Source organism: Mauremys reevesii, linkage group 24 (assembly GCF_016161935.1).
Source record: "Mauremys reevesii isolate NIE-2019 linkage group 24, ASM1616193v1, whole genome shotgun sequence".
NCBI classification, from domain to species: Eukaryota; Metazoa; Chordata; order Testudines; family Geoemydidae; genus Mauremys; species Mauremys reevesii.
Window position 1 is genome coordinate 21,071,600 of NC_052646.1, and position 24,059 is coordinate 21,095,658.

Genomic DNA, 24,059 nt, shown 5'->3' on the forward strand with positions numbered 1-24,059 from the left:
TTCTAACTCCACACCCTGTAGCGCAAAATTATCTGTAACCATCCCCAACTTCAATTTACAAGCCCCAGCTGCCTTTCCTGGAGCAACACCAAGCTTGAAAGATTCCTGGCAGCTTTCTATAATGCTGCCCGTGACGCTGCACTTCTCATGCTTTATAAAAATACATTTGTAACTGGAAGATGCTTCATGCAAAAGGTCCCTTGTAAGGTATCATTACAAAGCTTATAATCTACGGCGTGTGATCATCCTGTTTGTATGAATGTACCATTCTTGGATCTAAAACTAGAAGTATAACTCTGAACTCCTGTTATAATTATGCAAAGTGGGGCCCATTCATGGTGGTTTAGAATCTTGATGGCTCCCATCAGCCAGGACAATTGGGTGTAAATGGCTCTGTTTACTTGCAAACCTTCCGGTGAGTCGGGCCAGGAAGAATGAAGCCTCGAGGTCTCACAGGACCTGTGCTGCAGCAGGCCGGCCCGTCTGGCTCAACAAGGCAGGGTTCTGGAGTCCCAAGCTGGCAAGGAAAACGGGCTCAGAGGTAGTTTCGACACATCAGGTGACAGTCCCAAGGGGTCTCTGTCACCGAACCTGTCACTGCCGGTATCGTCTCTTTCTCTGGTTTTGGCTTCATACCTTTACAATATACTTCAAATCCTTTACAAGCAGACCGAAGTGCCTCCTTTGCCTGGAAGGCTCCTGTCCACATGTGCCTGAACCTCATTTTGCTACCCATTTACCAAGGAGGATGGGCTCCTCGGCTAGCCCCACCCCTCGGGTCCCCTTCCGTGGTGTCTGGAGTGGGCATTCTGCCACTAGGCGGCAAATCTTGGCTCGCGGAATGGCCTGGGTGTTCTTCTATTATTCATTGTGTGAGACTCGATCAATTCGGGCCAAATGACATTAGCGTGCCCACATTCCTCACCACATCTGTTACCCGCCTAACACGACTTCACCCCAACCCCCCTCGTGGGTACTCAGGGTATAATATAGGGCTCCCACCCCCACCCATCCTCATCGGTACTCGGGGCATAAGGGACCCGGCTTCACCCTCCATGTGCTCAGGGCTAACCCCCATCTCCTGTGAGCTCAGAGCAACACCCATTCCCCGGGGATGGATCTGCAGGGACTTGTTTCCTCCAGTGAATGTCCTTAAACATGTGCAAGTATTTATGAACAATTAGCAACAAAGCAAAAGAAGACACATGCCAAGCGTCTTTGTGCTTTTCACTCCCACCAAAGGCAGAGAGACGTCTCCCGCTGGCCAGAGCAGCTTCGGTCTTGAACTGTAGCCTGGTTTTACGTTCCAACAAACCTGTTTTCTGACCCTCATTATAAGGTACAAATAAGGATGTCTCCTATCTCTGTCTTCAACAAGTCTGTTACCCGCCGTATCGCTACGCAAAGCCACTGACCAGTCGTTCTCTCGACACGAGGTTCCCGTGGCTACGACTCCCCACTCATTAGCTTTGGTATTTTTCGGAGTTAGTAAAAAGTTCTCAAGGTCACTTATCTTCATGCTTCGTTAGTGGGATTCACTTGCAACAGCACAACCTCCGACTTTTTATTACCAAGAAGCTGCTGCAGGAACTCAAGGTCAGCTTGTGCAGCCTCTCCCCGTTCCAGTGACTGTGTGACTATCGAGCCCTGTGAGTAACGCTGCAGCTGCAGCTCAGCGTTTTCTCTCTTCTGCTACATCAAGGCCGAATTCTCCTGACTCTAGTTTTGTTTCCACGCGTGGCGGCTGAGCACACAAGATGGCTGCAGGTGATGCTAAGTCCAGACACAAGGTGGTTGTGGGTCATGTCAAGGCCAGGCCTCTCGTTACACTCCCCACCTTGATAGCACTTTACCAAAGCCATCGTCACCACCACAGGAGTGCAGTGCTCAGACCTGCCGAGCTCGGGCTTGCCTCCTGGGGAAGGCCAAGAACGAAATTTGTGGACTTCGTATCCCAACGTTTCGTGCCTTGTGCACAGTTCTCCGTCCCCGGCAAGCCACAGCCACCATGCTTCCCCGTAAAACCAGCTGAACCCGCCCCACAACTGGATGTAAGGCCCCATGGGAGACCAACCCAACAAAGATTCCCACAATTTGTGTTTCAAATCTTTACTAACCCTCTTAGACACGTGTTTGATCTTATGGGTGGAGTAATGGACCTCGATTCCGCATGCTTCTTCCTTAGCAGCTGTGACAAAGCTCCTCCTCTATTTTGGTGGGTCCTGCGGTTATTGGCGGATTTGCTCACCTCAGAGATTCACCATGTGGGTCGGGGAAGCGCCCAGAGACCTTCCCCTCTGGTAGAACCCACAGTCCAGGTCAATTCCGCCTGTGTCTGATCAGGAGTGGGGAGGTTTGGGGGAAACCCGGGCCCACCCTCTACTCCGGGCTCCAGCCCAGGGCCCTGTGGATCACAGCTGTCTATAGTGCCTCCTGGAACAGCTGCACGACAGCTACACCTCCCTGGGTGCTTCCCTGTGGCCTCCTTCCAACACCTTCTGTATCCTCATCACAGGTCCTTCCCCCTGGTGTCTGATAACGCTTGTACTCCTCAGTCCTCCAGGTGCCTTGCTCCCAGCTCCTCACACGCACACCACGAACTGAGGTGAGGTCCTTTTTAAACCCAGGTGCCCTGATTAGTCAGCCTGTCCTAATTGATTCTAGCAGGTGCTTCCTAATTGGCTCCAGGGTGTCCTAATTAGCCTGCCTGCCTTGATTGGTTCCAGCAAGTTCCTGCTTGTTCTGGAACTGCCGCTGTTCCCTTACCCAGGGAAGAGGGATCTGCTTAATGTGGGACTAACACATCTGCCTTGTAACTCTCTGGCCTGACCGTGTCACACAGCGTGTCAATAATAGGGGTGCGTAAGCCGTCGTTTTAAAACAGTCACATTCACTCCAATAGGTAGAGGCTTTACATGGGAGAACAAAGTGTATGTTACCTGCCTGGTCATGTCTGAATGTAGGCGCTGGACATTGGAAATCACGTCCTTCAGTTGTTACAATGTGTAAAAACGCTTGTTTTCATCTCACTGATGAGGTGTTTTGTGCAGACAATGATGAGCACCGGGCACCGGCTATTCAAACACACACACTTACTGCCCATTACACAGCCCTAGAGTCATGTGCAAAGGGGGGAACAGCATAACGGCATTTTCCCTCTGCTATTTCGAACCCACGTCCTGTGGCTGTAAGGCCCTTCCCAGTGTGACGCCTGGGTTCTCTCCCCGGCTCTGGGAGGGGAGTGAGGTCTAGCGGTTAAAGCGGGGGGGGGGGGCAGGGACCCAGGACGCCTGGGTTCTCTCCCCAGTTCTGGGAGGGGAGCGGGGCCTAGTGGTTAGAGCAGGGGAGCTGGGAGCCACAACTCCTGGGTTCTCTCTCTGGCTCTGGGAGGGGAGTGGGGTCTAGTGGTTAGAGCAGGGGAGCTGGGAGCTAAAACTCCTGGGTTCTCTCTCTGGCTCTGGGAGGGGAGTGGGGTCTAGTGGTTAGAGCCGGGGGGGCTGGGAGCCAGGACTCCTGGGTTCTCTCCCCGGCTCTGGGTGGGGTGGGGGGTCTAGTGGTTAGAGCGGGGGGGGCTGGGAGGCAGGACTCCTGAGTTCTTTCCCCAGGTCTGGGAGGGGAGTGGGGTCTAGCAGGTCAGAGCAGCAGAGGCTGGGATCTGTAACCAGCATTTTGAAGCTTTCTCCACAGACATGAGGGCTAGAAATGTCCTTTTTCTTTAAGGCTGAAACCATCCCAGAGCCACCTGACTCCAGGAGCTGGGGCTTTAAGGGAAAGGATAATTATCATGAGACTCACGACAGACTCATGAGAGTCGGCATCACTGCAAATCTCTCCGAGCTGGTGACCCCGGCTGAGCCTGCAGCCGCCCAGCTGGTGGGGATGATCCCGCAGGTGCAGGGGGAGCAGGTCAGAGCCCTTGCGGCCTGTGTCTCTATCCTGATACAGGGGATGTTTAACCCTGTGTTTGCCATGCCGGGTTTCCAGACATGGAGGCAGCTGTTGGCAGTACAGGGGCCATGACACACAGCACAGCAGTTCCGAGTGCACCCACAGGAAGGCCTCACTGCAAAGAATCCTGCTGCCCTCTGCTTAGGGGGCAGAGCTGAGCCCCAGCAGGCTGGTGGGTCTGGAATGAGGCCATGTTTGAATCCAGTGGGGGGCCAGCCCTGGCCAGGAAGCAAGGAGGTTGGGAGTCTTTGCTGGACATTCCTAAGCTGCTCGCCGGCAGAGCGTCCTGTGGCAGGGGGTTCCACAGGTGAACGGGCGCTGGGGTGCAGAGGCGAGTGGGCGGCCGGGGACCCCATCAGAACAGGCGCCGGAAGAAGTTGGTGACGACCCCAGCGGCCTTGCCGACGAAGCCGGGGAGCATGAGGGTGGCCACGTCAGTCAGCACCCCCAACGCCGTTTGGATCCACGACGGCTTCCGGATCTCCTCGTTCTGCTGCTGCAGGTGCCGGATCTGGCTCTCCAGGCGTCTGGCCTCCTCCCGGAACCCCTCCCTCAGCAGGGCCTCCTGCTCCTGGGGGGTAGCGAGAGCGTGAGGGGGATCCCCAGCCTGCCCCACAGGCAGGGAGAGGACACGGGAACAGCGTGGGGCTGGCCTGGGGGGATGGGGGGCCAGTGTGTGTGTCCCTGCCGCCCCCTGCTGGAAGGGATGAGCCCTGCAGTGTGTGTGCACACGCCGCTCCCCACACTGCGCCCCCCAGTAATCCCATCTCGGGGGGATCCACCCCATGAGCCCATCTAGCCTGGTATCCCGCCCCTGCCTGCCATTTGCCAGCATCCCGGCTGCCCCACGGACGGGAGTCCCACCCCTGGGCGGGCAGAGGCCAGTGGCAGGGGCACCCTTCCCCAGGCTGTGCCCATCCGAAGGACCGTCCCTAGATGGGTGCAGGGTCCGAACACACCTCCCACCCCAGCCCCACCCCACATCTTCCTGCCCCCTCCCTGCCCCCTCCTCTCCCAATCACTGCCGGGAGCCGTCAAAATGGGGCAGAGCTGAGCTGCTACCAGCCCCTGCGCCACCCAGGCCCCACAGCCCCCTGGAGCGTGGGGCCCCCCCAAAGCACGGGGCCAGGGTCGACCGCGACGGGTCTGCCCATCCATCCCCCGCAGCACCAAGCGCCCGCGGCCCCCCCGGTACCTTCAGTTTCTGATCCAGCATCTTGCCCTGCTCCTCCAGCAGCTTCTTCCTCTCGTCCTCCAGCTTCGTCTCCAGCTGCCGCAGGTTCTCCTGGTAGCTGCGTTCCTGGTCCTCCAGCTTCTGCTGCAGCTCAGCCTCCTTCTGCTTCAGGACCTGCTGCTCCCGCTCGGCCGCCTCGGCCCGGGCTCGCTGGGCTGGCACGGGGAGAGAGCTGGGTCAGCACGGGGAGTGACTCTGCCCGCCAGGCTGCAGCCCAGGCACCCTCTCCCCTGCCCCAGCGATGCGACGTCCCCCGGGTGGTACCTGCCATCTCCTTCTCCTTCTCCGTCAGGGCCTCGTCCGTCTGCAGGATGGACTGGGCCACGGCCTCCTTGGCCTGGAGGAACTCCTGCAGCACCTCCTCGGCCTGGGGGTGGAGAGTGGGATCCACAGGGTCAGGGGGGTTTGTCACGCGGGGCCGGATCCGGGTCGGGAGTCTGGATCGCGGCACCGGAGAGTAATGGGACGGGCTGGCTCAGCGGGACGGGGTCTGGGACACGGGGCCTTTCCCCTCCAGGGGGCGCCAGCTCCAGACTCAGCATTTGGTTCCCACTCGACACCGGCTCCGCATGAGCTGGGGGCTGAACCCAGTTTGTAACAGGACAAACGGCCTCATCACCCAGGCACTATCCGCACCCCCCCAGCAGCGCGGCCGAGGGTGGAGGGGCCGCGGGAAGCAGGTCCCCCCGGCAGGCTGGCAGGCGGGAGGGCTGAGGGTGGGGTAGGCTGCCCCGCTCTGGGGAGGAGCCAGGAACTGCCCATGGGGAAGCTGATGCCTGGTTCCCAGCAGGGCTTCCCGGGTTGCACGAGGGGGCACAAAGACCCACAGAGCCGGGCACCAGCCCTCTCCTACCTTTACTCCCTTCCCCGGCACCTGCCGGTATCTCTCCACCATGCGCTGCCGGTCGTCCAGGAAGCGCTGGTAGCCCCCGGGCACCGAATAGACCCCCTGGCAGATCCGGTCCTCCAGCTCGTCCGACAGCTCCAGCAGGGCGGCCCAGCAGCGGTCCGAGGACGCCTGATCGTTCCGGCGGAAGAGCTCCTGCTTCTGCTCCTCCAGGCGGTGCTGCCAGGTTGGGTTCAGATAAGGCAGACGTGAGCCAGGGTCGGGGTGCAGACAGGGTGGGCGTGAGCCAGGGGGGGTGCAGACAGGGTGGGCGTGAACTGGGGGGGTGCAGACAGGGCGGGCGTGAGCCGGGGAGGGTGCAGACGGGTGGGTGTGAGCCGGACGGGGGTGCAGATGGGGCAGGTGTGAGCCGGGAGTGCAGATGGGGCGGGTGTGAGCCGGAAGGGGGGTGCAGATGGGGCAGGCATGAGCTGGGGGGGGTGCAGACGGGGTGGGCATGATCTGGGGGGGTGCAAACGGGGCGGGCGTGAGCCGGGGGGTGCAGACGGGGCGGGCGTGAGCCGGGGGGGTGCAGACGGGGCAGGCGTGAGCCGGGAGGGTGCAGACGGGGTGGGGGTACAAGCCACGACAGGGCCTGAATGGGGCAGGCCTGTGAGCCGATCCACATGCGCCCAGGGCGGGAGATTGGGCCGGGTCCCCTTGGCCTGGCATCTCGGGTCCCCAGCTGAGCAGGGCCGCGTGGGACACGGCCCCCAGAGTGTTCAGTGGGGTGATGGTGACACGAGTCTGGCGTCACTGTGGTGCATTTTCTGCAAGGTCAGGCACCTGCAGGGTCCCGGGACAGGAGAGGATTTGCTGCACACCGAGATCCCAGGCGTGTGCCTGGAGCGTTTCTGTAGGTGAGGTGACGAATCCCGACCAGGTGTGCTCCCGCCTGGGGAACGCCCCTGGGCAAGACGCTTTCAGGCGAGAGAGCGGGTGGGGACGGGCCTATTCAGGGCCATTAGGAAACGACACTGGGCCTCAGGAGAAGCTTATCTCCTACCTGGGGGGCCTTCCTGGGAACCACCCCCCCCGGCCTGCGAGTGACGCTGCCATGGCTCTACAGGGACATGTGATGAGCCCACAGGACTCCAGCCCCCAGCTTGGGGTGTCAGTATTTCCCCACAGCCCGGGCTGGGACCCAAGCTTGGGAACAAAGGTTCCCGCCAGGCGCTAGTGCTGGGTAAGGCCGGGGAGTGACGCCATCCGGGGTCCTTCACTCCCCACCCAAAGAGACGCCTGGAAACAGCCGAGGAACAAAGCCTGGCGGGGGAGGTGCTGGCCCCAGCTGAGGGGTTCCTGGCCTGGGCACGGAACAGCCGCGGGTTCCAAGCTGAGCAGGTGCCGCTCGTCCCGTAAGGATCTGCAGCCGCCTCGTACCGTCCCTTAGGGTGAGAATCTGCGAGTTCACACCCAGTCCAGTCAGGGCATTAACGGAGTTTGCGGTTTGGTGCATTTGCTGGGCAGTCGCTTTGCTGGCCCGTCCAATCACTTACAATTGATCTTTTGTAGTTAAAACCTTTTTGCTTTATCTAACCCAGCGAGCTGGAGTGGAGTGTGCGGGAACCAGCGCTCGGGGCAAAGGGCTGCTGCCTTTTCCTCTCCACATTGACGGAGGGGGCGAATTTGAGGCACTTTCATTGTACAGTGCAAGATGGGAAAAAATTGGGTTTATACTCGGGGGGGGGGTGTGGCCTGAGGAGCTGGGAGTCGCCTGCCCGTGCAGGGGCTGGTCAGGAGCCTGCGGGTAACTGCAGCTGGCTGTGCCCCGACCCGGGTGATGCTGGTGGAAGTGCAGCTGGAGGGTTTTGCAGCTGGTCGCAGCAGCACAGGGTGAGAGGGAGCCCAGGCTGGTGGGTCAGGGGGCTCTGGGGTACCCCAGTTCTGGGTGGCTCCCCGGGGGGGAACCCATCACACCAGGGCTGGGAGATCCCCCAGGGAAGGGGGTCAGGGTGCAGGGGAGCCCCAGTCCCGCCCATCCCGCAGGGGGGCAGCGATCCCATAACCCCGGGGCCGTGCGAGGGGCCGTACCATGAGCTCCCCTTGGAAGCGGCGCTCGTCGTCCTTGAAGGCGCGCGCCATGAACGCCCGCAGCGCCTCCCGCTCGCACTGGGCGTGCAGCTCCAGCAGCTCCTGCACGCTCTCCGTGGGCAGCGCCGCCCGCCGCCCCAGCTGCTCCTCGTAGGCAGCCACGGCCTCCCCCACCGCCGCCGAGTTCTCGATCTGCGCCAGGGCCAGCACCGCGCTCTCCATGCAGGGCACCGCCCCGCTGCGGATGGCGTCCACGTAGGTCACCGCCAGGTTCCCCAGCACTGCCGGAGGGGCAGGGTCAGCGCCAGGGGGCCCAGCGCGGCCGGAGGGGCAGGGTCAGCGCCAGGGGGCCCAGCACTGCCGGAGGGGCAGGGTCAGCGCCAGGGGGCCCGGCACGGCCGGAGGGGCAGGGTCAGCGCCAGGGGGCCCGGCGCGGCCGGAGGGGCAGGGTCAGCGCCAGGTTCCCCAGCACTGCCGGAGGGGCAGGGTCAGCGCCAGGGGGCCCGGCACGGCCGGAGGGGCAGGGGCAGCGCCAGGGGGCCCGGCGCGGCCGGAGGGGGTCGGGGCAGCGCCGGGGGGCCCGGCGCGGCCGGGGGGGCCGGGGCAGCGCCCGGGGGCCCGGCGCGGCCGGAGGGGGCAGGGGCAGCGCCGGGGTGGCCAAAGGGGAGCAGGAGTAGGGTCCTGACCCAGTCCCTCCCACACTCTCCACGACTCCACCTGCTCCCTGCCCCTCCCTGCATGACAGACGGAGCCTGGGATGTGCCCCCCCCCGCCCTGGACGCAGCCTAATCCCCCCTCTGCATGAGCCGTTGGTGCCTCGTTTCTCGTGGGACGCGTCCGTCTGCACCCCCAGGCGCGGGGCCCTGCAGAGAAATGGCTCAGGGCCCTACCGAATTCACAGCCCGTTATGGGCAATTTCCCAGCCACAGGATTTGAAAATTGGCAAATTGCCCCTTTTCAGATGATTAAATCTGGAATTTCATTGTAACCGGGGGGTCCTGACCCAAACCAGGCCAGTGCGGGGCTCAGAGCTGGACTCTGAAGGCAGCAGCCGCAGGGGGTTCCTGGAGGTGGACGTGGGTCTGATCTCCCCCTCCTCCCCCCTGCGAGCAGCTGTGCAGATGCACAAGTCCTGTCCCCCCTGCCCAGCCGGAGCTCGGGGCCCCTTTGCTGGGTGCTCCTGGGCACAAGGGGACAGCAGATTTCACGGGGAAGGGCAGATTTCACCGTCCGGGACACATTTTTCACGGTTGGGCAATTGATAGGGCCCTACCATTGCCCCCTTGGGACCCAGGCGTCCCTCCCCGGGGAGACACACCCACCCTGCTCCCCATCTCCCCTGGGATCCACTGACCAGATCTGCTCTGTTGGGCTCCCCCAACCTGGCCCGTTTCTGCGGCTTTGTTCCACCCCTCGACAATTTTCCAGCGGCCCTTCTAACCGCGCACCCCAGAGCTGGGCGCAGGCTGCAGCGCTGGCCACAGGGGACCCCTCCCAGCTCGGTTCACCCGCCCAGCACCCCACGAGCCCCATTTGCCCCAGTGTCCCCCGGCCCAAGGGCTCCCGACACTCACTGGCCCCAGTCACCACGTGGCCGCCTGGGACGGTCTTGGGCTTCGACGTCTCCCAGACGTGGTGGCAGAACCGGGCCACCTGCTCCCGGAACTCGGGCTCCAGCTCGGCCTCCCGCAGCTCCTCCAGCCGGGGCAGGTCCCTCCTGCTGGCCGGCTGGACGAAGACGAAGCATTTCCGGGCCGGGAAGAACTGGCGGATGCACTCGCGGGGCAGGTTGTAGAGCTGGGCTCGCTGGCTGCTGCCTGGGGAGGAGACGGGAGCTGGGCAGCAGCCCTGTGCCGACATGCGGCTGCTTCTGGGGGGCAGCACGGCGGCTGTTGGACAGATTCCCCTGGGGGAAGAGACCCCGATATCCACAGGGGATTGAGGGGAGCCAGGGAACCATCCAAGATGAAACGTGACCGGGACAGCAAACACCCCAACACCCAGGGACCAGTAACCCCCGCGAGGTGTCAACGGCTGGGGTCTGTGTCTCGAGCAAAAGTCACCCCCTCTGCAAGCACAGCACCCCCTAGTGCCACCCTGGGGCCAGCCCTGACAGCCAGGGGAGAGCCCCACCCCCACCCCCAGCAGCACAGCGCCCCCTAGTGCCACCCAGGGGCCAGCCCTGACAGCCAGGGGAGAGCCCCCACCCCCGCAGCAGCACAGCGCCCCCTAGTGCCACCCTGGGGCCAGCCCTGACAGCCAGGGGAGAGCCACCCCCGACACCCCCTGCATCCCAGTGCCCCTTAGAGCTGCACCGGGCCGGCACCGCTCCCCTACCTGGCTTTAGTTTCAGGGCGTTCTCCAGGTACTCGTCCTCGGTGATCTCCCGCCCGTCCAGCTCCAGCTGCAGCGTGAAATCCCGCACGGCCCACACGAAGGCCGGGAAGAACCGCACAAACTCGGCCGAATCCTCCCCCTCCTGCCGGCCGCCCTCGCCTGCCGCCTTCACCTTGATGCGCTCCGTCAGCTCCGTCACGTAGCTGGGGGCCGGCTAAGGAACCGGAGATGTGGTGCCCCCTGCAAGGGGGGTCCTGATCCCTCAGAGCCCCCGCACCCACCTGCGACGGGGGCTCAGAATGGACCAGGGGAAGGGAAGGATATTCCATCACAACCCTAAGAAGCAGGGATCGAACCCACCACTCCCAGGGTCCAGAGCAGCCCCCTGCAGCACTGGAGCTGAAGCTGTGACTCTGCCAGCTGGTGGTAGTAGTGGGTTGTTACCCACCATGCGGAGCAGCCATTAGAGGGGGCCGTGGCACATACCCTGCACTGAGGGTCACAATTTCACTGGGGGTGAAGCATTTGGAGGGAACCATGGGGCCCTTCCCTGGGGACATGGGGCCCCCCAAACCCCCAGACCCGGCCTCCCAGCCCCAGCCCCCAGGCAAGGATACTGCAGCTGGTCCATGGCCTGCTGGTTGATGGTGCCCATGCTGTTACAGACCAGGGTGCTGCTGAGCAGCACGGCCAGCGCGAAGATCCACGTGTCGTTCTTCCCGTCACCCTGGAACGACACCCACCATCACCATCCTGAGTGCGTCCCAGCCGCAGAGCTCACAGCCCGTCACAGAGCACGGCGGGATCGCCAGCCCCATGGCACAGATGGGGAAACTGAGGCACGGGGGAGGGTTGGCCAGGGGATCAGCCCCCAGCTCTCCAGAGTCCCAGCCCAGGCCACAGTGAATTCCCGTTCCCAGAGCTCGGCGAGTGTGACGTTATCTGACTATAATATAACCTCTCATTGACGTCTGGCCCACAGCCGGAGCGGGTTAAGCATCCCGCAGGCCAGAGCAACCTGGAGAGGCAGGTGAGGCCCGTGTGCAAATGATCACGAGGCCCATTCAATGCCAGCGAGGATGGAACTTCCACGTGCAAACGTGGATTGTTAGAAACTGGAGGTAATTATGAGCTCGACACGTTTCCTGCTCTCTGTTAGCTGCCAACCGTGGAACCAGACAGTTCCTGGCCGTCCCCGGCGCTCCTGCTGCAGAGATCAAAGGGGAAGGCGCCTTGAGGAGAACCCTGAAGCAGCAGCTTTGTTTAGGTCTCTTTAAAGTCCGTGGTAAACGGTCTCTGAGCTGCTTACTGGGCAAATGCCCTCGAGTTAACGACCAGGATGTCGGGAAAACAAGGAGCTAGATCAAAAGTCTGTTCTTCCCCCTGGTCAGGAGGCTGCTGGAGACGTACAAAGAGCCTTGGGACCTGACCCTGTTTGTCGCCGAGCTGCTGAAGGTTTCACGCGGGGGAAGCCTGAGCCACAAGGACTGAGATCCCCAGGCACCGGCTGGAGTCCCCCTGAGGACGGACATTGGACTGTAACCTCTGGACTGTTTCTAAAAGGACTTTTGGCAACTGCAGGCTCCTCTCTGCTGTGTCTGAACCTCAGGAACTGAACTCCCGTCGGTCTGGACATGGCTCTTTGAACCAACACTCGCTCCCTTTTCTTTCTAATACGTTTTAGTTTAGTTCACAAGGAGGATTTTGGGGTAAGATCTAAGTTGTATATTGACCTGGGTGCGTGGCTGGTCCTTTGGGATCAGAAGAAACTTTTCTTCTATTTGACGCAATAAGAGTGTCAGAAATCATCCTGTTCTGACGTGGGGACCGGGATGGGGGCCTGAGGCTGGGCACTTCAAGGGAACTGCGTTGTTAGGAATTTTGAGTGACCAGGGCGGTAACACAGAAGCTGTTTCGGTAACTCTAAATACTGGAATATCCACCAGCGTTGGGGTTTGTCTGCCCCGGTCTGTTTGCCGTTCACCCTGATTGAGTGACCTCAGCTGGCTCCCACAGGCACCATCGTCACCGAGAGTCACTCTTTGGGGCTGGGGTATTTCCCTGTGAAATCCCCAGCTCCCGGAGGCACGGGAGGGGGCGGGAGCTCTCATTGCTCCCCTCTTACTGAAGTAAGTTTCCAACCCACGTGGCTGCATTAAAGCTTTGGGAAGGCGACACCTCCCTGCCCCATGGGTTCAGCTGCAGCAGCCCCCACTGCAGGGCGCGGCGTTTGCAGCTGCTCTCGTACATTTTTCGGGTCCCAACTTTACTTTGCCTTTTGCTGGCTGGCGTTACCGGCCCTTCCATCTTATCAGCCGTGTCTGAGCCCCCCTCCAGAGTGAATGTATTTACCATCACACTCCCTCTGGCAGGCGGGTGGGGAAACTGAGTCCAAGCTCACACCGGGGGTCTGTGAAGCAGGGATTCGAACCCGGCTTTCCGGAATGCCAGCCCTGCCCTCCATCCCTACAGCGAGTCGGGAAATTGTCACAGGAGAACGTTGAATTGTTGATACCAAAATCACTAGCGAAACAGGGTCACTTAAGGCAAATTTCCCAACTTGAAAAATTAGTGGGAAAAAAGTTTCAGAATTGTAGAAACGGCCCGACTGGCTGTTTGTCTAAACAGAAACTTTGCATTTGTCAAGGTAAAATGACGTCTCGTTGCCAATGTTTTGGTAAATTTGTACCAAGTTAAGAAAGAGGAAAAAAGTGGACAATCAAAATGAAACGTCTGAAAATTATTCAAGTTTTCTGTGTGACCTGGACCCAGGACACGTTTCCGATTTTCAAGCCCTGACATTTACTCCCCAGTTTGACTTTTCATCATGATGCGGGACAAGGAACATTTTCAATATTTCAACAGGTCTCCCCGGGCACAAGTGTTTCCAGCCACGCCCCTGGGCCTCCCATCCCAGCCCTGCCACCGCATCCCCAGCCCTCCCGGCGTTGGCACTGCCCCCTTCAGAGGGCGTCACCCCACATCAGACAGCCCCTCCTTCCCCTACATGGGGCTCGCTGAGTCTGGCCCTTAGCAGCGGGAGCTCCTTAAATACCCCATCCCCTTTCCCAGCATGCCTTGCCCTGAACTACAACTCCCAGAAGCCCCTGGGAACTGCGAGGGGCGTTCCCTCCTGCTCTGCAAATTGGCTGATTCTCACACACTGCCCCCCCCCCCCCCACTCACCTTCTCCACGTCGCCCAGCCCCTCGGTGTCCAGCAGCACCAGGGTGTGGCCGGCCCGGCGGGGGTGGGGCAGGCACCACATCCAGATGCCCTTGGTGTGCGACTGGATGGTGGAGCCCAGCGAGAACCCTGGGGAGAGAGGGACGGAGCTGGGACAGACGCAGAGCGAGGAGACCCAGGAGTCCTGCCCCCCGACCACTAGGCCCCACTCTCCTGCCAGCACCAGGGAGCGAACCCAGGAGTCCTGCCCCCCCCCCGGACCACTAGACCCCACTCCCCTGCCAGCACCAGGGAGAGAACCCAGGAGTCCTGGCGCCCGGGGGCCGGGCTCACGTCTCTCACCCGTTCTCTTGCTGGCCAGTTGGTTCATGAGGTAGGACTTGCCGGTGCGGTACAGCCCGGCAATGGCCACCACCACCACGGGCTGGGAGATGTCCGCCAGCACCTGCAGCGCCTCCTGCTGCACCCGCAGCTCCCCCGCCGGGCTGTTCTCCATCAGGCAGATGGGGGCCGGCATGGGGATCTCCATCACGCTGGGGGGGCGGCCTGCAGGACACGGAGCGGGGAGGGTCAGCGCGGGGGGGCGAATGAGACACAGAGCCGGGCCCCCCAAACTGCGGGAGACCCTTCCCCCGCCCAGTGCAGCGTACGGACCCCAGCGTCGCCCGCTGCAGCTCACCCCGGGGCAGACAAGCCCTGGCGCTCCTGGGCATCGCTGCAGACCCCCAGCCGGTGCCCCCGGGGCTCTGGCGGTGATTTGAAGGGCCGAAGGCTCCTGGCCACTGCAGCAGCAGGCGGGAGCCCCGGGCCCTTTAAAATCGCCGGGCCCAGGGGCAGCTGCCCCTTTTCCTCGCCCACGATGGGTTGGGTTTGCGTCCTGGCCGCATCGACCCACTTTCACCTCCGCTCGTTAGTCCCTGGACGCAGGACCTGGCGCTTCGCCCGGTGAAATCTCGTCCCGTTTCTGTGACTCCAGTTTACAGGGTCGCCCAGGTCACCGGGTGGGATATTCCGGTCCTCCCCCGCCCTGCCAATGCCTCCCCCCTGGGCCAGCCGCAACCCCCCCCCCCACAAGGGCTGTAATGAACCCGGTAAATCCGGCTGGTCCCAGACGGAGCCGTGAGGGGCTCAACTAGCGACTCCCCAGCCTGGCAGTTCCCCGGTCGGGGTGACCCGCTGTTGTCCCCCCTTCAATCACTTCCTTGTCCCCCTTCCCGGTCTCCTAGTAACCCCCGTCTCCTCCCAGGTGAGGGACAGTCTGGGGGGCCTGGGCCAAACGCCTCCTGGCCCCGGGGAAACTCGAGCCACCGCGTGTCCTGTGGGTCCCCTCCCGGACAGACACTGGGCCTGCTCCGCCCCCTGCAGCCCACGCGTGAACCGGCCACACTCCGCGTGAACCGGCCCCTGGCTCCGCGTAACGCCCGGCGCCCCCGGCGCGCCCAGACCCGGCCCAGGGGCGCAGCCGGGAGCAGCTCCCGGCCCCTCGCTCCGGCTCCCCGAGGCTGGGGGGGAGCCCGCTATCCCCCCCCCCCAAACTCCACCCAGGCCAGCCCGGCTCGACTGGGACCAGCCCCCCGTGGGCAGCTCCCGCGCCCCGGCGAGGCCCCAGGCGCCCGCTGCCCAGGGCTGCCCCGCCCGGCCCGGCTGCCCCTGCCCTGACCCCCTGGATCCGAGCCCCCGGGGGCCGCCCAGGGGAGCAGCCGGGACGGGACCCACCTGCCCGGGCCGCGGGGTCCGCTCGGGGTCCGCGGTCTCCCTCCCGCGGCGCTGGGCGGCTCCGAGCCGAGCCACGAAACGGAGCGAGTCCGATGGAAACCGAAAGCAGCGGGTGGGGCCGGTTTCACCGCTTTGATTCAGGGACCCGGGATCCAGCCCGACCCCCTGGCGGCGCCGCCCCTCGCCCACCCCGGGACCGGCCCCACAGCACCGGCTACAGCCTCCAGGTGCCCCCCGCCCCGCACTGCGGGGGGGCGAACCCCCATCTCAGCCAATCTGACCCGGGGAAACCCCCTGCTCTGGGTCCCCTCCCTTCCCAGAGGCGGGGAGAGAACCCAGGAGTCCTGGCTCCCAGCCCCCCCCCCCCGCTCTAACCACCAGCCCCCACTCCCCTCCCAAAGCCGGGAGAGAACCCAGGAGTCCTGGCTCCCAGCCCCCCCTGCTCTAACCACCAGCCCCCACTCCCCCGGGAGAGAACCCAGGAGTCCTGGCTCCCAGCCCCCCCCCCCTGCTCTAACCACCAGCCCCACTCCTCCCAAAGCCGGGAGAGAACCCAGGAGTCCTGGCTCCCAGCCCCCCCTGCTCTAACCACCAGCCCCCACTCCCCTCCCAGAGCCGGGAGAGAACCCAGGAGTCCTGGCTCCCAGCCCACCTCCACAAGGCTCACAGTAAGGGCTGGCCTCAATGCAGTCCTCAGGGGTGCTGGGCAGCAGGGAGCAGGGCAGAGGGTCAGTAGGGGGCGCTGGGGGGCAGGGAGAGGGGTGGGAGTCAGTAGGGGGCGCCGGGCGGCAGGGAGTGAGCTGCGAGGAGGGAAACTGAGGCACGGGGGGATGAGGCAGTGCCTGTAGCTGAGCTTGGACCCAGCACCCATGCCCAGCACACTCTGCCCTCTAAGCAAGGGGGCAGCAGGAGGCTTTGCAGCAAGGCCGCCTGCTAGATGCACTTCAGACCACTGTGCTGTGTGTCATGGCCCCTGTACTACCAGCATCTGCCTCTGCGCCTGGAGAACCGGTGTGGCAAACCCGGGGTTACACCCCCCAGGACGGAGACGCAGGCCCCATGGGCTCCGGTCGTCCCCACCAGCTGGGTGGCTGCAGAGTCAGCCGGGGTCACCAGCTCGGCGAGACTCAACCCTCTCTCCCACCCCCACCCCCGGGTTTCCCGGAATCAGCCTCCTGCTAGGAAAGGCTCCGGCTGCTTTCGGTTTCCACCTGACTCTGCCACACGCGGCTCATTGGCCTGGACAGTCTCTGAAAACATCCGTTCCACGTGCAGCCGCAGCCTGAACAGGAACCGGCCGGGAGGGGCCGGCGGCGCGGGGGCGATAATCGGACTCACTCACATGCTGCTGGCCGGGGGCCACCCAGGCCACCCCTGAGCACTGCGGGCAGCTGTGGGCGCCCAGCTCCAAAAAGATCCGTGAGAACTGGAGGAGGGGCCGAGAGGTGCCATAACACTATTCGGAGGTGGGAGCCGGCTCCCCCCGGGGAGAGCTTGAAAAGACGGGGGCTGGTCAGCTTGGCAAAGAGATACCTGGGGGGGTGACTGAGGTCTCTACAATTGTCACAGACTCACAGGTCGGGCCCACGCGAGGCCCCGTGCGGTCCGTGGGGGGGGTGCCCCTTTCAGGGCGACAGCCCCTCTCGGGGGGGCCACTCTCTCCTGGGGTCAGGCCCCTCCACCTCCCGGAGCCTCAGCACGTCTGTCTCTGCTGTGGGCCCCCCAGGGAGTCCCCTCGCTCTGGGCCCCCTGGGGCCTCCTCACCCCCAAGGGGACGATCCCCCCCCCCCACCCTGTTCTCTAGCCCGGAGCGACTCTCCCCCAGCGTAACACAGGAGGTTTATTGAGAGTTGAACCCAGCACAGGAAACTCTCCGGCCTCAGGCCTGGCCTCCCTCAGCCCAGCACATCCCAGTCCCCCTGCAGCCAGGGGGGCTCTGCCTGCTCCCCCCTCCAGCCCCGAGCCCCCCTGCTCCCAGCTGGGCCTCCAATATCCCCGGCCCCAGGCCCCTCTGTCCATTGGCTTCTCTCCTGGGAAACTGGGTTGTAAACAGGCAGGCCTGGGTCTCCTCTGCTCTCAGCCCCCCTCTGGCCCCTCTGGCTAGAGCTGGCTGGTCAGGTCACCGGGGTCCTCTCCCCACAGCCCATTGTCCTCCCACTGGCCAGAACCGGCTGCGACTCCTGAGCCGGGTCTCCGGGTCCCCAGGTCCTGCCGGCTCTGGGCAGGGCAACCCAGCCCCGGAGCCGAGCCAGGGGAACCCGCCCGCCGCGCTCCAGAGCGCCTGAGCGGGAGGGAACAGCCGAGCTCGCTCCGCCGGCTGCGCTAGGGCTCGCGGGGCCCCGTGCCCGGGTGTTGAGACGTGCGACTGCTCCAGTCCTGATCCGCGGCCTCCCACGCACCGCGCCTGATGCTGGGACCCACGTGAATTTACCAGCTGGAAAACGGGCCGAACCCGACCCTTCCCCTTTCTCCCCGGGGCTCCGGCTGCCGGCCGCCTTCCGCCAGGAGCTCCCGGCGGCTCAGCTCCATCCCCGGTAGGTTTGGTTCAAGGACGAGAGGAATGAGAGAGTCGCGCTGCCCCCACCCCCCGATGCCTCTGGGGCAGCTGGCACAGGAGGTGAATGCAGATCACCGGGGGGGGGACCCCCATCCCTGCAGTCTGACGGGCGGCGGCCTCGCCCCGGGAGAGGCTCTGCTGGGGACGGGACTGGGGCTCTCTCACTCGAGCCTCTAAAAGCCCTGCTCCAGCTCGACCACCAGCTATGGGAGCAGACCCCAGCTGTACCCAGGAGTCAGCTCGCCGCTCCCCCCACTCCCTGAGCTCTCGGGCACCCGGAGGCCCTTGTACCGCCCCGGCAGGGTGGAGCCCTGGGAGCTGGGCGCATTTACACGGTCACAGGGGCACAAAGGGGAGTCGGAGCCGTTTGCTGCAGATCCCGTGTGAACACCACGTGCGGCGATAGCACCAGCCGCTCCGCACCGGCTAAACAAGGGTTTCGTCCTCGCAGCCCCGAGCGGCGGGGGAAACTGAGGCACTGGACTGTGACGTGACTAGCCCCAAGTCACACAGGACGACAGTACAGGAGATGGGGATAGAGCCCAGGCATCCTGGAGCCCCCCCCCCGCTCTAACCACCAGACCCCACTCCCCTCCCCGAGCCCACTCTGTGCTGGGCTGATGGGGGGAGGGGGGCCTTGTTGTCCAGGAAGTCACTGAAGGGAGAAATCACCTGAGGTCGCCACCCCCCATCCCAGCCTGCCACCCCCCAGGCCTCAGGAGTCGGAGGCGGGGGGGGGTGTGTGACTCTGCCAAGCTGCCTCCCCAGCCCATCCTCCGCCTTCCCCGGAGCCAGGAGGTCCCATCAGCTCTGTGTCCTTGGGGAACCGGGGCGCTGTACCCAGCCCGTCTGACTCATGAAGGACCCCCCCCCCAGCCTCTGCTTGAACCAAACCCCACCAGCGAAAGGCCTTGCAGAGAGCAGTGACGGGGGGGGAGACACACCTGGACCCCGGGGACAAGGGGACGGGATTAAGGGACCTCCCCAGCCTGATCTACATCAAAGATGGGACAAGGAGGCATCTCCCTTAGCTACAGACTGGAGAACAGAGACTCCCAGGCAGGAGCCGCACTGAACTCTGGGAGCAGAGAGGCAGGGAAGCAGTGCATGATGGGGGATCTCTGCGCCAGACGTCAATGAACCCGCCTGCACCCCCCAGCTCAGCAGTTATCAGACCAGGTCTAGTTATAAATCCTTTATTGGGATCCAAACTAGTGAGGCTGCTTAATTGCACTGTGAGCTCCCTGGCAGGCACATGGCCCATGGCCAGGAATGAGCAGCTGCCACCTGCAGCCTGAACAAAACAACTCTGGTATCTCCACTGTCTACCCATAAACAAAGCGAGTGTCTCCCTTCAGCCTGTGTCCTTTCCCTCCAAACCCCCGAGCCGGGCTCCGGGAAGGGCTCTGATGCGTGGACCCAAACTCTGCATCAGTGCCAGGGGGACTGCACCTTCTCCTGACCGATCGTGCTGGCGGCTCGGCCTGGCTCAGCTACCACGATCACCGGGACCCCCGACCGATTCCAGCTTCACGGAGCGGTGAGAACCCAGCTCTCGCTCGTCGCTCGGTGCAGCTTCGGGCCCTGACTCGTGGGAGCAGGGACAGGTTTCCAGACCTGACTTTTATCAGCAACTCTAAGTTAGAGTTAATATCAGCACCGTTCGCTTTGCTTGGCTCCCTCATTACCTGGCAATACATTATTGTCATGATTCAGCTGGTTGCTTCTCTCGCGCTCTCCCCTCCTTGCGGGTGTTTTTTGGTTTCCTCCTCAGACCTAAGCTAAAGCTCCCTGCAGCGCCCCAAACTCCTGTGGGGTTTGCTCCTCAAGGGGGTTATTGCCAGAACTGGGAACGGGAACGTGGGGCCAGGGACGTGCTGAACCTGGGGCATAGAAGGGGTCAGCTTGGGAGTGCTGATGAACCCGGTCCTCTCAGAGGGGGGTGGGTGTGTGGGTGTGTGTCACAGCCGCCCAGAGGGGGGGGGGGCAAATGGGGCAATTTCCCCAGGCCCCCAGGAGAATACAGTTTTCTATAGCATTGCAACTTTTTCTTATGGAAGGGGCCCCCCAAATTGCTGTGCCCCAGGCCCCCGAATCCTCTGGGCAGCCCTGCTCTGTCTGGTTCTGGGGCTGGAGGGACGCAGCCCTGGGAACAGCTCCATGGGGAGGGCCCTTGCAGCAGGGAGCAGCCCAGCTCCGTACGAGAACACCCGTGACACAAGCAGCACATTGGCAGAATGACAGAACCCCCCCCAGAAGAGTAACTCGAATAAATGAGCCTACCCCAAAGTAACAAGCCAATCTGGTAACATAGCAGAGACCCTACAATAACACGTCTGGGCACACGCCAGGGCCAGGGTTTACAAGAGACCCTACAATAACACAGCACTGCATGTAGCACCAGCAGGGTTACAAGAGACCCTACAATAACACACCAGGGCATGCACCAGCAGCAGCAGCAGCAGATTACATAAGCAGGGCCCTACCAACTTCACAGCCCTGAAACACAAGTCCCGGACCGTGCAATAGCCCTGATCTCCCCCGTGCTACTGGGCACGCCCAGCTGGGGGGCTCCCGCTGGAATTCCCGCATTGGCTGGGGTGGGACAGGACTTCTTCCCCTGCGTGGCCACTCTCGGGAAGATCAGACCCACCTCCAGGTGCCCCGGCTCGGGACCCCCAGGCTCACAGCACTGCCAGCAAATTTCAGATGTAAACAGCTAAAAACGTGAAACTGACCAATTTTAAAAGCCTCTGGCTGTGATCAAAACGGCCTGTGAATTTGGTAGGGCCCAATACCTAAGAGACCCCACAGTAGCACTCCAGGGCAAGCAGCAGGTGCAGTGTTTATGAGAGACCCTACAATAATACACCAGTGTGTACAGCTTTCCAGTATCAAATCTCAGTAAACAACAAGCATCACTCAGTGCGAAGTCACCCGCAAACGGACCAGGACCCTAGTGGTTGGCTCTGGCCAGCACCCCCACATCTCAGACAGGCTGGTGGGAGGGGAGCCAGCCCAGCCCTGCTCCCCGAGGCCTCTGGCTCTCTGTTCTCAGCAGACGACGCAGCGGGAGCGCGGGGGCCGGCTCATCTCCTTCCTCAGGTTCTGCATCTGCTGCTGCAACTGCGCCACCTCCCCATGGAGCCCCTCGCGCAGCAGCCGCTCCTGCTCCTGGGGGACAGAGCCGAGGGTTAGTGCCACCGACACAGAGCTGTGGGCTCTGGAGCGGGGGGCCAGGGGTCCTGGCTCCCACCTCCCCTCCCCGCTCTAACCACCAGACCCCACCCCACCCCCCTCCCAGAGCCAGGAGAGAACCCAGGAGTCCTGGCTCCCAGCCCCCCCGGCTCTAACCCACCAGACTCCGCTGACTCCTGCCCAAGCCAGTGAGAGAACCCAGGAGTCCTGGGCTCCCAGCCCCTCCGCTCTAACCCACCAGACTCCGCTGACTCCTGCCCAAGCCAGTGAGAGAACCCAGGAGTCCTGGCTCCCAGCCCCAGTTAATACTATTCTGCCAATTCACCATGATCCCTTTCTCTGGCACCAGCTGGTATTTCTCTAACCACTAGACCCCATTCAGCTCCCAGAGCTGGGGATAGAACCAGGGGGCTCCCACGCCCCTGCTCCAGGCAGCCCAGCTCCCCGGGGTCCCGGGGCAGGTACCTGCAGTTTCAGGGCCAGCGCTGTCTCCTGCTCGGCCAGCAGCTGCCTCCTGTCCTGCTCCATCTTGGCCGTCAGCTGCTGGACGTGCTCCTGGTGGCTGCGCTCCTGGTCCTGCAGCAGCTGCTCCGTCCTGGCCTGCATCTCCTGGCTCAGCTGGGCCTCCTGCTCGGCCGCCTCGGCCCGCGCCCGCTCCACTGGGGTGTGTGGGGGGGCACATGGTCAGGCCCAGGGGCTCAGGGTGCAGAGCCCTGGCCTGGGTCACTGGGGCATCGGTGCCCAGGAGTCACCAGATCTATGGAGCCAGAGCCCTGGCCCTGGGGTCACCGCGTCCATGGGGCACTGGATGTATGGGGCGCTGGGATCACCGGATCTATGGGTCACTGGGCCTGGGAGGTCACAGAGCCTGTACCCTGAGGCACCGGATCTATGGGACTGCAGAGCCCTGGTATCTGTGGGGTCCAGGAGTCCCAGGATCTATGGGGCTGGGAGGGCCAGGGGTCGCTGGGTCTATGGGGCCACGGTGTTCAGGGGGGTGAGTCTGTGGCCAAGAGATCCCCAGATCCATGGGGCCGTGGGGGTCACAGAACTATAAGCCCCAGCTCTGGAGTCACCTTCAATCTCCCTCTGTTTGTCCGTGAGGCTCAGGTCCGTCTGCAGGACGGCCTGGGCCACCGTCTCCTTGGACTTCAGAAACTGCTGCAGCACCTCGGCCGCCTGGGGGCACAGGGGAGAAAGGGGGTGAGCTGGGGCCCTCATCCCCCCCACCTGCCCCCATCCCCTGCACAGCCCCTCCCGACTGCCCCCCTGCACCTGCCTTCCCACACATTGAGGGGACCACAGACCCTCCCCCCTGCACCTGCCCCCCCACAGGACGAACCTGGACCACAAACCCACAGTGGGATCCAGCGATGCCATTGGTACCTCCCCACCCAGGACACCCGCGGGCTGTGTGTGCAGCTCAGAGCCACAGCCAGAGACAGAACCCAGGAGTCCTGGCTCCCAGCCCCCGCTCTAACCAGCAGCCCCCACTCCCCTCCCAGAGCCAGGGAGAAAACCCAGGAGTCCTGGCTCCCAGCCCCAATTAATGCTATTCAGCCAATTCACCATGATCCCTTTCTCTGGCACCAGCTGGTAATTCTCCACCATCTCCCGCTGGTCGTCCAGGAGGCGCTGGTAGCCCCCGGGCTCCGAGTAGCTCCCCTCGCAGAGCCGCTCCTCCAGCTCCTGCGACAGCTCCAAGAGCGCGGCCGTGCACCGGTCCGACGATGCCTGCTCGTTCCGGCGGCAGAGCTCAGCGCGCTTGGAGTCCAGCTCGTCCTGCGGAGAGACGGGACATCGGAGGAGAAAGTCCCTGTGCCCCATTCCCTGCCCCAGAGCCAGCCAGTTCCCTGCCCTGGGGCCAGCGCCCTCAACACGGGAAAGGCCTCGTGCCCCATTCCCTGGTACCTTCAGCTGGCGCTGGTATTGCTGCTCCTCGTCCTTGAAGGCACGCGCCATGAACGCCCGCAGCGCCTCCTGCTCGCACTGGGCGTGCAGCTCCAGCAGCTCCTGCACGCTCTGCGTGGGCAGCGCCGCCCGCCGCCCCAGCTGCTCCTCGTAGGCAGCCACGGCCTCCCCCACCGCCGCCGAGTTCTCGATCTGTGCCAGGGCCAGCACCGCGCTCTCCATGCAGGGCACCGCCCCGCTGCGGATGGCGTCCACGTAGGTCACCGCCAGGTTCCCCAGCACTGCCGGAGGGGCAGGGTCAGCGCCAGGTTCCCCAGCACTGCCGGAGGGGCAGGGTCAGCGCCAGGGGGCCCAGCGCGGCCGGAGGGGGGCAGGGTCAGCGCCAGGGGGCCCGGCGCGGCCGGAGGGGGGCAGGGTCAGCGCCAGGTTCCCCAGCACTGCCGGCCCAGCGCCGGGAGGGGCAGGGTCAGCGCCAGGGGGCCCAACACGGGCGGTGGGGCAGGGTCAGCGCCAGGTTCCCCAGCGCGGCCGGAGGGGCAGGGTCAGCGCCAGGGGGCCCAGCACAGCCGGAGGGGGGGCAGGGTCAGCGCCAGGGGGCCCAACACGGCCGGAGGGGCAGGGTCAGCGCCAGGTTCCCCAGCACGGCCTGAGGGGCAGGGGCAGCGCCAGGTTCCCCAGCGCGGCCGGAGGGGCAGGGGCAGCGCCTGGGGGCAGGGGCAGCGCCAGGGGGCCCAGCACTGCCGGAGGGGCAGGGTCAGCGCCAAAGGGGCCAGCGCGGCCAGAGGGGGGCAGAGTCAGTGCCAGGGGGCCCAGCGCAGTGGAGGGGGGGCAGGGGTGGGGGGCAGGGTCAGCGCCGGGGGGCCCAGCGCGGCCTGCGGGGGGCAGGGGCAGCCTCCCTCCACCCAGCCCCTCCCCCAGCCTGCCCATTCTGGCCCTGGACCCCCCCGCCCTGGCCAGCAGCCCCGGCCTGACCTGACCCCGCAGCACATGCACGGAGCCTGGGACGTGCCCCCATCCCTCCTCCTGCACTGGGATCCCCTGTCCCCAGCCCCG

The 24,059-nt window shown here is 63.7% G+C and overlaps 2 protein-coding genes across 9 annotated transcripts in view; both read right to left on the reverse strand.

Annotated features, from left to right (window-relative positions):
- Window positions 1-3,584: 3,584 nt before the first annotated feature.
- Window positions 3,585-15,609, reverse strand: LOC120390460 (guanylate-binding protein 1-like). The gene is made up of 11 exons (XM_039513156.1): window positions 15,341-15,609; window positions 13,967-14,170; window positions 13,626-13,753; window positions 11,057-11,166; window positions 10,440-10,642; window positions 9,677-9,919; window positions 8,103-8,383; window positions 6,036-6,248; window positions 5,447-5,549; window positions 5,144-5,337; window positions 3,585-4,519 (listed from the first exon to the last, which is right to left on the reverse strand). Exons 2-11 carry the CDS (start codon window positions 14,151-14,153, stop codon window positions 4,304-4,306), a joined length of 1,878 nt encoding a protein of 625 aa, XP_039369090.1. The 5' UTR covers window positions 14,154-14,170; window positions 15,341-15,609; the 3' UTR covers window positions 3,585-4,303.
- A 4,315-nt stretch (window positions 15,610-19,924) lies between these two features.
- Window positions 19,925-24,059, reverse strand: part of LOC120390158 (guanylate-binding protein 1-like) — a 33,070-nt gene continuing 28,935 nt past the window's right edge. For 7 of the 8 annotated variants that reach the window (XM_039512517.1, XM_039512515.1, XM_039512516.1 and 4 more), the window contains 5 exons: window positions 23,007-23,287; window positions 22,665-22,877; window positions 22,172-22,274; window positions 21,561-21,754; window positions 19,925-21,071 (listed from right to left, as the gene is read on the reverse strand). In XM_039512517.1, the coding sequence (XP_039368451.1) occupies window positions 20,952-21,071; window positions 21,561-21,754; window positions 22,172-22,274; window positions 22,665-22,877; window positions 23,007-23,287 (911 nt within the window). In that variant the 3' untranslated portion in view covers window positions 19,925-20,951. The remainder of the gene's footprint in view (window positions 21,072-21,560; window positions 21,755-22,171; window positions 22,275-22,664; window positions 22,878-23,006; window positions 23,288-24,059) is intronic. The other variant, XM_039512518.1, reaches the window with a different exon arrangement.